This window comes from Antechinus flavipes, chromosome 4, assembly GCF_016432865.1.
Source record: "Antechinus flavipes isolate AdamAnt ecotype Samford, QLD, Australia chromosome 4, AdamAnt_v2, whole genome shotgun sequence".
NCBI classification, from domain to species: Eukaryota; Metazoa; Chordata; class Mammalia; order Dasyuromorphia; family Dasyuridae; genus Antechinus; species Antechinus flavipes.
The window spans coordinates 463,316,431-463,330,590 of NC_067401.1; the positions used below are offsets into that span (position 1 = coordinate 463,316,431).

The 14,160-nt window shown below is 36.0% G+C and overlaps 1 protein-coding gene across 1 annotated transcript in view; it reads left to right on the top strand.

Annotated features, from left to right (window-relative positions):
- Positions 1–14,160, top strand: part of ITGB3BP (integrin subunit beta 3 binding protein) — a 45,848-nt gene that overhangs the window by 7,427 nt on the left and 24,261 nt on the right. The window contains exons 2-3 of the mRNA XM_051999520.1: positions 5,526–5,568; positions 10,395–10,527. Coding sequence (XP_051855480.1) covers positions 5,526–5,568; positions 10,395–10,527 — 176 coding nt within the window. The remainder of the gene's footprint in view (positions 1–5,525; positions 5,569–10,394; positions 10,528–14,160) is intronic.

The window sequence follows — 14,160 nt, forward strand, 5'->3', positions numbered from 1 at the left end:
TTCCCTAGAAAAGCCATGTTTCAAGAAATAAAATTTCTCAGAGGCCCAAATGAAAATAAAATCCACCAGTCACTTCTTGGAAAAAAACAAAACAAAACTATGATTGAAAATAACCAGGAATGGCATAGCCAAAATCTGAAGTTTACAGATCAAATAAAAAGTGATAGAAGCAACCAAAAAGAAAAGATTCATGTACTAAATAGCCAAATTAGTTTCACACAAAACCTGGCAACCACGACTTGAAAGGAAATAATCTGGAAACATAATTTATTAAAAAATAAAATCACATAACTAGAATAAAATACCCTGCAAGACATAATTCTACAGGGAAATGAATGGGCCATTAGTGGAATAATGACTTTAAAGTAGTTACAGTGAAAAGACCACAGCTTAGTAGATATTTTGAAATGCAAACACGTGTCAAGAGAATTCTAGAAAGATAAATAGAAAAATTAAATTTTTCTTCAGAATGTCATGACTTCAAGGGTTTACAGAAGGAATTAAATAAGGCAAATGAAGGTGAATTTACTCCATTTTGGCAGCTTGGGAAGAAAGAAAAGGAAAAGAAAAAAAGAAATTCATTAGAAGAGAAATTACTATTTCTTTTTATTGGAGTACATGAGAAGAGAATACAAAAATGGAGGCAAGGACTGAGGACACCATTCATCATGTGAACTGTGCTCTCAACCTGAACCACAAAGGAGAATTGAAAACACTCATGCACATATGTGACCATACATATGTATGAACCTCAGCATTTGGTAGAGTAAGACTTTAAACTTAACAGGGAAACATTAGGGAAAGGGGACAACAGTTGAAGAGGGGATAGGGTCATGTGTCAAGAGCCATAGCACACAGAGAATACAGAGTCTTACAGACAAAGAAGAAAGTGTAAGAACCTGGAATATGGTCTGGGGAGAGTAGAGAGGAGCACAGTGGCAGCAGATCACTTCAATACAGATCACCATCGTTGGTCACATCCCTTCTCACTACTTTCTTTTTTGGATGGAGGTAGGGAGTGGCCAAGAGAGGAAAAAATAAAAACGGATGAGAATCACCTCTCAGATTGGCTAAGATGACAGAAAAGATAATAATAAATGTTGAAAAAGATGTGGGAAAACTGACAGTAATGCAGTTGGTGGAGTTGTGAATTGATCCAATCATTCTGGAGAGTAATGTCAAACTATACCCAAAGGGCTATTAAACTGGGTATATATCTTTTGATTCAGCAATGTCACTCTTGGGTCTGTATCCTAAAAGCTCATAAAAGAGGAAAACGGACCCATATGTGCAAAAATGTGTTTCACAACCCTGTTAGTAGTGGCAAGGAACTAGAAACTTGAGTGGCTGCTCTTCATTTGGGAAATGGCAGAATAAGTTATGATATATGAATAAAATGAAATATTATTATTCTATTAGAAATGATCAACAGGATGATTTCAGAAAGGCCTGGAAAAACTTACATGAATTGTTGCTGAGTGAAGTGAGTAGAGCCAAGAAAACATTTTACAGAGCAACAAGATTATGTGATGATCAATTGTGATGAAATTAGCTCTTTTCAACAATAAGGTGATTCAAAGCAATTCCAATAAACTTGGGGGGTGGGGATGGAATACTGTCTGCATCCAGAGAGAGAACTTTGGAGACTGAATGTGGATTGAAGAATAGTATTTTCACCTTAGTTTGTTTCTTTGCTTGTTTTTTCTTTCTCATGGCTTTTTTCCCCTTTTGATGTGATTTTTCTTACACAACGTGAAAAAATTGGAAATATGACTAAAAGAAATGCACATAGAGGTAAGGGAGGGAAGGATAAAAATTTGGATCACAAGGTCTTAAAAATGAATGTTGAAAACTATCTTTCCAAATAATTAGAAAAATAAAATACTGTTGAAAAGTTAAAAGTATTTCTTGAAAAGGTTATGAATGAATGATAGATGGCAGTTAGGAGTTTTTTAATGTTTATAACTGGGAGGATACTTTAAGACTGAAATAATTTCATATTAATTATTTTACTTGTCCCTTAAGTATTTAAATTAAATCTTTTATCTTTTAGAATGTATATTCCTAAATATGTTCCGCATCCGTAGTGTGCCTCCCTACAAATTGTATTTCTTTGGTAGCCACAAATTTTCAAAACTATAGCACACAGTAAACATCATGTGATAGTGATAAATAATTGTTGCTGCTTTTGCCATTGTGAACTGAAAATGAGTAATCTCACTGATTGCTGAGAGAGTTAGCATATCTTTATATGGGACCCACATGTGTCCTGTGTTTTTACATGCTTGTGTCAAAGGAGTGTGTGAAAGGATGAAAGGGAGAATATAAAAGGGGTGAGAGAGCCCCTCCTTCCTTCTTTGCTCGTCTCCTAGTGTAGGATGGAAAATAAATCATTTTTAACATCTCGATTTATGTACGAGGAGTCACATGGGATATGAATTTGGTCATTGCCTTTCATCAGAGAATTTCTAATCATCTCACAAGCACACTCAGTAATCCTCTAAACATCCCTGTGCAGTTGGTGGCTGGCAATATTATCATCTCCATTATAATGGAGAATAAATGGAAGCATAGAGATACTAAGTGATACTTTTATCTTCCATTCAGAGATTTCATAGTACTTTACAGGCCGGTGTTATTATCAACTCTATGAAGCTTAGTGAGATTATGTGATTTGCCCAACCTTCGGGGAAGAATTTGGCACAACATCAAGGCTCCCAAAGTTGTATCCACGTGCCTGCATTTCTTCTTCTCGCCACCGTCACCCTGATATTCTATTCCATGTTCAGTCCCTGTTTTTAGAAATTCCATGACGGAGCCTTTAGTTTTCACATGTTTAGAATACTGGTCCAGGCTTCTGCCCTCATTCTCCTCAGTGCACATTCTTTTCATAAGCCTCTGGGTGGCGTCCATACCTCATATTGGATAGCTTGGGAAGTGTCCAGAAAGTGTCAGGGAGAGCTCAAGCTAAGACAACCATTATTTTTATTTGTTGGAAATTAACTAATTGAAGTTTTTCACTACTGGTAGCATTCAACAGCAGCCTCACTTGATATTTGTGATCTAACGAATCAGATTTCAAACAAAATAAATCAGAATCTGACAGAGAATATTAATATCAATCACTTAACATGAATTAAGCACCTATTACATACCAGATAAGGGCAAAATTGGTGGTGTTATGGTCCTCAAGGTGTTCATTTTTAATGTAATTCTCTCGTATCCATAAACAACCAGAACTTTTAAAGATGTAAGAAATCCAAAATCTTACCCCACTTAACTTGTCCCACATTATTTTCTAACTACTTCCTAATATAACTCTTTATTTCATTAAGGCCAGGATCTCCCTATTCTCATCATCTGGCAAGCCATCTGTCTTTGCGCCATGTATTATCTAGAGTTTTTTCTCTTTGACTAACTAACTTATTTTCAAGCTTCAAAAGGTCCATCTGAAGACTTGTTCCTCATTTGACCTTTTTTTGATTGCAGGGTCTTCTCTGATCTCCTGTAGTAAACACTGTGTAGAATCCTGCTATTTCAGCTTGCAAGAGCCTGCATTGGACATTATGAGATGGAGTTCTATCTGAAAAATAACCTCTATTGTAGTGTACCCCACAAGTAGCCAACTGTAAGCCCCTTGAAGACTGTGACCTTGGTATATTTCCACTGGTGTTTCCCTTCCTGACCCCTTCAACCTTAGTAACTGTGAGGGAAACCAGAACACTCCTTTCTGTGATTCCAGAGTCTGACCTGCTTCCCTCAGCCATGCCTTGGTCTTTGGGTGCCATTCTTCCCAACATCTCAAGGCCGGAGGTCCCCCTGCTGCCTTCTATTTCTGCCTATTACAATGCTTCTCTTCCTTAAGGGCTTGCCTCAAATGTCCCCTTCCCTATAAAATCTTCCCTACCACTTCAAAGAAGGGATCTCTTCTTCCACTCTCACAGACTCTGGAACTCTTCTTTACTACGATCACCTTCCCCTTAGGATGGTATTGGTTACTTGATGCTAGGATCTGTACCTTACTTCTATATTCTCTTGGCCTAGTGTAGTGTCTTGCATATAGCTGGCATTAAAGAACTCTGATTAATTGAACTTAATTGAAAAAAAAATTAATTATGAACTTTTAGAACTATATAATGTAGAGTAATATTTATTTTTAACCAAATATAAATAGGATTTTAAAAATCATTTCCCATTTCGAGCTATTCATAGCATTATTTTCTCCATGCTTGGTTAAGAATATATAATCATTTGATTTTAAATGGATTTGTGAGAGACATTTTTTTAAGGTTTATTTAGAATAATGTTAAATGTTTCATTAAAATAATTTTATGAACTAGGATAACATTACAGTAACAGTATATTGTAGTTTGATAAAGCTTCAATTTTGGTATCTCTCTTGTTTATTAAGGAATTTGTTTTTGTCCAAACCACCATCGTCTTGGGTCCTTTTCTGGTGTTTGCCAACAAACCGCTAGATAAGACAATCAGTAGACAAGGATTAATTTTTTAGTGGTTTTCTTTTGGGTTTGAAATAGAGATTTTTTTGCCCTAAACCTATGCTTTATGAACTTTCACAATGTTTCTGACTTTTTTCTGCTTTAATTTTTATGTAATTAGTTTGATTTCTATTTTTCAAGGACCAAAAAGGTACTTCTAAAACTGCATTTGTCACTGGGAAAACTAGACCTAATTTATGTTGACCTTTTTCTCCTTGGAGTATTTAGTCTGCATTCAATAAAATTTTGATGACTGCTCTTTAGAAGACAGCTGCACGAAATAAAGTCTTATAAATATTCTGCTTTTCCTTTCTGAGTATTTCCATGAACAGCTGGGCATCCAGTTCAGCAGAACAGATTTTGCACATGGAAAGCTGGGCATGTGCCTGATTCAGTTTAGTAAAGAAGACAAAAAAAAATAGTTTCTTATGGGTTGGGGACTTGTAAAGACATGGAGCATCTGTTCCCCAGTTAAGCCATAGTCTGATAGCACTGAATCATGTTAAGAGCTCAAAGGATGGGATGAACAACTTTGTTTTTTTCACCTTGACTCTCCCAGTATTTTTAATGCTTAATGCATTATTTCTACTAATGACAAGTTACTTTCAATACCCACCCTAAAGGTATGTAAATGATTGGACTCTTGTGAAGAGTTATTGGTTGGAGATAATTTTCCGGGAAGGTAACAAGTAGAGGATGTTTTGAAATTGTGTGTATTTAATAATGTTTGTATGATTAGCATGACATGTCATATTTTAAATGTGTTTTCAAAATAGAGATATTTGTAGAGATGTCATGTCTGAAGGTATACTATCTTTCATGTATTATTAAAACACAAAACAAGGTACACTCGACTGCCTTCTGAGAGTTGTTTTGCCTAATATATATCATCTTCCGGTTTTTAAAAATACATGAAATTGAGTTGCAAAATTGACTCTAAAACCTTTACTTGTGCATATTGCCTATGAAAATGTGATTACTTGAGGCTTGTAAAATTTAAGATCTCTTTAAATATTTTGTTTACAGTGTTAAAAGATCCCTGAAGTTGGATGTCTTATCACAGGAAAATGTAAGTATCTAATTGTGTATTCTCATATGTGGGAAAATTATGTGGATTAGAATTTTTTAAAATTCCACTTATATATTTAAAAGCATTCTCACTGAGCAAGGGAAATAACTTATTGAAATGAGTTGTTCTTTTTGAAAAGTCCTTATCTCATATTGGCTGTTATTTTTATAATGTTATTTTTTTTAATAAAGAAAAATTATTGATCAGTCTTGTTAATATCTAGATTACTCAGGAGGCAGATGTGAATTACAGACCTCTGAAATACTGTATTAGAAATTAGTGTATTAATTGTAGGAGTCAGTGTTCTGGCACAAAAAGGCATAAATAACTATGGAATCATAAGAATACTTTAACATACACATTTTGTAGATTATTGTACAAATACAACACATTTTGATGTCTAATTATTTCCACCAGCTAGTCTAGTTTGATTAAACCATACAATAGCAATACTAATAAATTTCACCATTGTTATCACAATAAAATAGTATTGTACTGTTGCAATCCCTTTTTGTAAACCTAGTTAGTACATTCTTAGTGACAGCATGTCAGGACATATGTCAGTTTATTATGTTCTCATACCCACGATGGGTGTTGCTTCAAATCCTAATACTGGGACATTCATAGAGATAGTAAGATGAGAGGGAAGTCAGTTCATGTGAAAGTAAATTAAAACAAAAGCCTGGTCAGTAAATGAGCTTCCCCTCTTTCCCATATGGCAATGTCATTTTAGAGAAATGTGTTTATGTATAATTCCTCTTTGGATGTCTCTCTGGTATTTAGCAAAACAGAAACTTGAAATTTTAAAAATCTCCAAGATACTTTTCTTTTATTTAAACAAAGGTGGCAAAACACTGCAATGGCACTAAAAAAATCATTAGCAGTTTAATTAGCAGTTTAGTGGACCATTATCCAACTTGTTGGGTTCAGCATGCAGCTGTGACTGTAATTCTGCATCTGTTTCTTGAGGCAGAGGAGGATTTGGGAGATGAGTAGTCCAGCCAGAAATTAAATGCAGTTCTTTCCTGCCCCAAAGCTCTCTTTGGGAGATAGGAACAAAATGATTTGAACTGAAAAGAACTGCGTTTTAGAGTTCATCTTTTTATGCGTTACGGAAATCACAATGGCGAGCTTGTCCAGAATGCCCATTGTCAAACCAATGAGCTTCATTGGAAAATGAGAATGGGACTCTTCAGGGTGATCATTGGAATACCTGGTGACGCTTCAGTATGTTTAGAGAACCTCTTTGTACAAGATTTTGTCCACTTATTTTTTAGGTAGTGACTTTACTGATTAAACATTTCTTAATGCTTGCCGTGGAAACCATCTCACTTTTTCCCAGGAAGATCAGAAATATGGAGGGAAAGTAACTCAGGCAGAATAAGGGTCTTGAAAATTACAATTCTAAAAAGCAGCCTTGAGGATTTCATGATAATGAATAAAAGGCAATGAGGAAAGAATTAAGAAATCTTCACTAAAGTTTTGAAAGGACAATTGATTTGCAGTACAAGTGAAATAGCCAGGAGATGTTATCATCTTGTTTACTTTTTCTGTTCAACTTAAAACAAAAAGACCACAGTATCCAAAGGGGCCTTTTGTAAAATATTAACAATAATGATGATGATGATAACGAGCATTTATGAAGCACTTGCTAAGTTCAGGCAATTACTTTGTGCTTTACAATTATCTCAGTTGGTCTTCACAATGACTCTGGGACATAAATGCTTATAATATCCCCATCTTACAGATGAGGAGACTGAGAGGTTATGTGACTTGCCCAGTAGCACCCAACTAATAAGTATCTGAAGCTGTATTTGAACTCAGGTCTTCCTGGTGCTGTACCTTGTGGTAATGCCTAGAGAACTCAGGAAACAATCATCACAGCACCTCTGTCTGGAGCTTTTGTAAGAAACAAATGTCATAATAATTGTCAAGTGTTTTGCAGATTTTAACGAGCGACACAAAATGTTAGCTATTCAGGAGGCAGTTGTAGCCAGCCAGCTGCAGAAGCCAAAAGGAAGTTCTGGTGGGATTGAATGGGTCAGAGCAGAAAACCCAGGGCCACAAGAGAAGGGGAAAGGGGATTCGCTTGTTGGCTTCTGCATGGGGTTGTTCTGTCTCCGTGTTTCTCTGTGGGGAACCTTGATGGGGAGGACACCAGGGTCGGTCAGGAAGAGCCCCATTCTGGACGGGGCCCCCATCAGCCAGGGGTCTCGTGGGGAGCCGCCAGTCATTCCTCACTGGCTGCCTTCACTTTTCTCACCTGAGACAGGCGCGACTAGGTTCCATTTAGCGTTGACAGGATACATGTCCAGATCCCTGTTAGTGCCAAAATTCTGTGTCTGGACACTGCCTGAATTCCCCTAATCCAATTTATCACCATTGTGGTTACCCATTAGTCTTTGGTCTGTGGTGTTCCCACTGCCATCACCATGTTCCCAGGAATTATGAGGGACCGGCCTTTTGACTCTCCCTTCATTTGTTTCCTGAGTGGCCACACAATTTCAGAAGCTACTAGGAAGTCACAGGGCCCCTAGAAATGGCTGCTGAAGTATTTGGGCCTTCAAATCCTAACCCTCCTCTTACCTTGTCTCTGCCTCTCCCATGTTTCTTTCTTTCTTTCTTTTTTTTTTTTTTTTTGCTCCTCCTTCCCTTGCCTCCTCAAATCCCCAAACCTCTTAACATTCATGGGGTCATTTGGAACAGGTAAGAAATTATGCCATAGATTACCTGGTGACCCTGAACTGTGCAGCCTCTGCAGGGCCACTTAGTGTTCCTGAGGCTTCTATGAAAATTTACCTCAGAATAATTGTAGCATTGCAGGAGGCCCTAGTGAGGAGCCAGGATTTGGGATCCTTGGCGCCTGGATTGGGAGCTGGGAGACATGTTTTCTGGCCCTGCCTGTGCCTCCCACCAGACCTGTTAGCTCAGGGAGGGCAGTTCTGATCTTCCTTTGCTGACCTTTTAAGATGGATTTGGACGGATTCTGTCCAAAAGTCCTTCACTTCTGTGATGCCGTAGATGAAGCTTCCTGTTTGCTTGTTTGGGGATCAATATTATATTGTTATGAATAATCATATTCTTCTCCCATCCCGTGTTTTTTGGTTATCCTTGATTGTCCAAACATCCATGGTGTCTGGCTTTTAAACATTCTAATAATGGAGGGTCTGCTAGGTCATAAAAATAAAAAAATAAAAACATTTATAAACTAAATTCCACTCTTTGGAACATCTAATCCTTAGAGATGATCTTAATAGGTGATGTGCAATAAAATGCATGGACACTTTTGTAGAAGATGCTTTAAACCAGTATGGGGTCATATTACAGTTTGTGAGAGGTATTGAAATAAAAAGGCAGGTTTATTTTAAATTAGAGGGAAAATGTCATTTTCCAGCAGGAAATTAATAGTTAAATTTCAGTTTGGCTAACATACTAGGTTTAACCTACTTTTCCAATCCCTCTATAGAGGGATCTTGGCTATTTGCAAAAAGTCAGTCTTGGAACCACCAAAACAGGAGATATTTCTGTTGACTAATGAGCATCTGCTAAGAGCTCTTTTGTGTTTCTCTTTCCCTTGACCTGAGAGTAATCTGGTGGCTGTCCCCCTCCTTCACTGAGTGTGGAGCGGCCCCCTATCTGACAGACCCAGAGTCTTGTGCTCTGGCCCCTCACACATGCGTCTGCCATCCCAGAGGCAGGCCCCAGAGAGACCCCTTGGATTCAGGAGGTCTCTAGATGGGTGCCGTGCCTGCAGATGTCATCAGGCTAGAAAGAAGTAAGACAAAGTATTTACTAAGGGCCTGCTCTGGGACAGACACCTCCTGAGCACTTACAGCTAGCATCTCCTCTGAGCCTCAGAATCACCTGCTGTGAGGATCATGATCCCCATGTTGCAAAGCGCAGCTGAGGCAAAGGGAGAGGAAGGGATTGGTACAGGATCAAACTGCTTGTCAGTGTGTGAGGCTGGATCTCTTCCAGTATTTGGAGGCAGTGATTCCCAGCCATTGGTCTTAACTGTTTTGGAACAGTCCGCTCGCTACCTGTTAAAGCAGCACATTCTAATTCTGGTTAACTTTCTCTAAACTTCCTCCTTTGACCTTCAGAAATTTCCACAAATTGGTTTCTAACTCACAGTTTTCAAAACTTAAAATACTTTGCTTTTAACTAATTCTCATTTATTTGCATTCTCTTTACATTTTGTCTGAATATACTTGTAATTGTAATTGTACTTGTGGTCTCCCTCACAAAAATTTAAGTTCTGTGAGTGTAGGGATTGTTTCATTTTTTGTCTTTCTCTTCACATTGTCTGGCACACAGTAGGCACTTAATGAATGCCTGTTACTATCTTGATGGATTTCAGTTGCACTGTCACCCTGGATCCTGTTCTTCTTTGCCTCAATGTTATAGACTGCTGTCCCTATATTAACAAATCAAGAATGACCAGGAGAGTTTAGAAATAGACATTCTGTCTTGTTCCTGGAGAAGCATTTTGTTTATAAATGGAGTGGTCCAGTTTCTAGGATTAGAGTCTCACTTTGTGTTCAGACCAAAGCAAAATCTAAAGTTGCCCTTTACTTTCCTATTCATCTAATTTGGGGGTGCCCTGACAGAAAGTGGGCAGCTTAAAATGATTGAGCTGATCTGAAATGTTGGTGTAAAAATGTCTTTGTTAGCTTTGAAGAGAACAGATGAGTGTTTGAAATTTGAAAATAGCAAAGTAGAATCTGTTTTGATTCAGAACTTGGGATGAATTTTACATGCAATAGAAAATATATAAAGTTACTTCACTTTATCTCAATTTCTCTGAAAGCTTTTATTTGTTATAGTCCCCTAAATCTAGGCAATCCAGAGGACAGCTTATAGCATCTTACTCACCAACAACAGGAACTCGCCAGATCAGCCCGTATTCATCTCCCAAAAGTCATAATGGACGAGAGCTCGGAAATGGACCATCAAATGGTTAGTTAAGCATTCTTTTCCATTTACTGTAAAATTTTTCTAGTTATTGGTTAAATCAAGAATTTGAACATATGATGTATGGATCACATTGACCCTGATTTTCTCTCTCCTCCCATTCATTTAAAGAATTTAGACATGCATCAGAACCATTTGGTACTGGCTAAGAAACAGAGAAGTTGATCAGTGAAATAGGTTAAGTTCACAGAATCAAATAGCCAGTGACTATAACAATCTAGTATTTGATAAGCCCAAAGACCCCAGTTTTGGGGATAAGAATTCATTATTTGATAAAAATTTCTGGAAAAATTGGAAACTAGTATGGCAGAAAGTAGGCATAGACCCACACTTAACACCTTATACCAAGATAAGGTCGAAATGGGTTCATCATCTAGACATAAAGAATGAGATTATAAATAAATTAGAAGAATATAGGATAGTTTACCTCTCAGATTTGTGGAGGAGGAAGGAATTTGTGACTAAAGAAGAACTAGAGATCATTATTGATTACAAAATAGAAAATTTTGATTATATTAAGTTAAAAATGTTTGCACAAGAATTTAGACATGGAGAAAATGCTTAAAACAGATTTGTCATCAACATAAGCTTTCAGAACACTTACATTAAAATAACTATGGCAACATTTGTTCCTTTACCATCAGATTTATTAAGTAGAAGTTATGTATCTACCAACTACTAATTATAACTGATGAGCATGCTTACATTAATAAGCAACTAATCACACATTGAAGTAAGCCTAGATCCAAACATTATTGCTCACAGTTTTAGAATATTTCTAAATGTTTGTTTCTTTGACCTGTTGTCTACTTAGTATCATTTACGTTACCTGAACAAGAAGGTCTCAGTTCAAATCCAGCCTCGTACATTTACTTAGCTTTATGACCCAGGGCAAATCATTTAGCCACCCTGCCTCAATTTCCCCATCTGTAAATGATGATGATAATATCATCTATCTCTCAGAGTTGTTGTGAAGATTAGATCAGATAATGGCTCAAAAGCACTTAACATAGTACAGTACTTGACATAGTATAAGCTATTCAAATGGTAGCTATTATTACTGTCTCTTTTCATTTAACTTTCTTTTTGCTTTTTTGTAACTCCTGCCCATTTATAAATGTTCAACTCAACCCCCATATTCACCTCTCCCTTGTAAATCCTCCCTTGTAACAAAGAAAAATGTAAGCAAAACCCACTGACAAAGTAACTCCTTCTGACCAACAGCATGTTCTGTATATTTATAATTCTGAAAGTGGGTGGTTTTAAATTGGTTTATGTATTTATCAAAGAGAGACTTGTCTGTTAATATGAAAGTATTTTGATTTAACACTTTGAACTTGATTTTACTTAGATTTAGTTTGTTAATATGTTACTTTTCCCCAGTTAAACAATTTTTTAAGCTTTTTTTTTGTTTTGAGTTCCAGATTCTTTCCTTTCCTGCCTTCCTCTTCTCTCTTTTCACTGAGACAATAAGCAATCAAAATAGTTTATACAATCATGTCAAACATTTCTATATTCGTCATTTTGTCCAGGAAGACTCGAATTTTTAAAAAAATGAATGAAAAAAAGTGGAAAATAGCAGGCATGCTTGATCTTGTAGTCAAACAATATCAGATCTTTCTCTGGAGTCAATATGCTTCATCAATTCTTTGCGATTTTCTTGGATTATTATATTACAGAGAATAGCTAAGTCATTCAGAGTTGGTCATCATACAGTATAAGTATTATTGTGTATAACATTCTTTTGGTTCTATTCACTTCACTTTGCATCGATTCATGTAAGTCTTTACAGGTTTTTCCTGAAATTATCCTGCTTGTCATTTCTTATAACATAATAATATTCTATCACATTCATATACTTTAACATGTTTAGCCATTCCCCAAATGATGATCATGCCTTTAATTTCTAATTCTTAGCAACCACAAAAATAGCTGCCATAAATATTTTTTGTACTCATTTTTTTGGATGTCTTTGGAATATAGACCTAGCAATGGTATTGCTAGGTCAAGGTTATGTACTTTTATAGCCCTTTAGGCATGGTTCTAAATTGCTCTCCAGAATGGTTGGATCAGTTCACAACTCCACGAACAATGCATTACTGTCCCATTTTCCCACATCCTCTCCAGCATCCAATATTTTCCTTTTTTATCATATTAGTCAATCTGATAGTGGTAGTTAGTCTGTGAGGTCATGTTACCTCAGAGTTATTTTGATTTTCATTTCTTTAGTTGGTAGTGATTTAGAACATTTTTATATGATGATAGCTTTGATTTCTTTGAAAACTGTCTTCATATCCTTTGACCATTTATCAGTTGGGGAATAGCTTTATTTTCACAAATTTGACTCAGTTCTCTATGAAATATTTGAGAAATGAGACCTTTATCAAACATAGTTGTTGCAGAAATTTTTTCCCCAGTTTTATGCTTTTCTTATAATTTTGGTTGTATTGGCTTTGTTTGTACCAAAATTTTAATTTTATATAACCAGAATTATCTATTTTATATTTCTTAATGCTCTCTACCTCTTGTTTGGTCCTAAATCCTTCCCTTATCCATATTTTTGACAGATATACCATTCCATGCTCTCCTGATTTGCTTTATATGTAAATCATGTACTCATTTTGACCTTATCTTGGTATGCAGTATGAGGTACTGATCTATAACTAGTTTCTACCATATTCTTTTTTAGTTTTTTAAAGCATTTTGTAGGAAATGAGTTTTTCTTCCAAAAGCTTGGATCTTTGGGTTTATCTTGCACCAGATTACTATGGTCATTTACTACAATGTAATTTGATCCTAATCTATTTCACTCTATTTCTTAGCCAGTACCAGATTATTTTGACAATTACCATTTTATAAAATAGTTTTAGATCTGGTATGACTAGATTACACATATTTTTTGTTGTTTCTTTGTAATTTATTGTTAATCTATTTAGAAAGATCTAGGCAGCTCCATAGATTTCATGGATTGTTTAAATTGTAACACTTTAATGACTATCAATCTGTAATATGTCTGATAGCTTTTATAATTTATTGTTCAGTTGTATCCAGCTCTTCGTTACCCCATTTGGAGTTTTCTTGGCAAAGATACTGGAATGATTTGCCATTTCCTCCTCTGGTTCATTTTAAAGATGAAAAAATAGAGGCAAACATGGTTAACATGCAAGGGTTGCACAGTAGTAAATGTCTGAACTCATGAAGATGAGTCTTCTTGACTCTAGGCTTGACTCTCTATTCATTGAGCCATTCAGTTGTCCAGTTTTTATAATATAAAATCTTAAATTAGTTCATTTAATAAAATCTCTTTTACATATGGTAAGCCTAATTCATATTCTCTTGTTTAGCATATCTTACACAGTAAACATTCACAAAGAATTACACAAAAATGCAGATACATCCCTGTTTGCCAAACTTTTGTTTAAACTGCTCAGATATGAGGCAAATGGGCAGTTGAAGTAGTGATTTCTTTTTATTTGGTTTGAGTCTAGCCCAGTGTCATTTTTATCCTATAGCTATTTTGGTTAGGATTATGATCACAAAGACACATAATGGATTATACATTTTTTAAAAAAACCCTATAATTCTATCATATTATGTGTGCACCTGATAATCATGCTA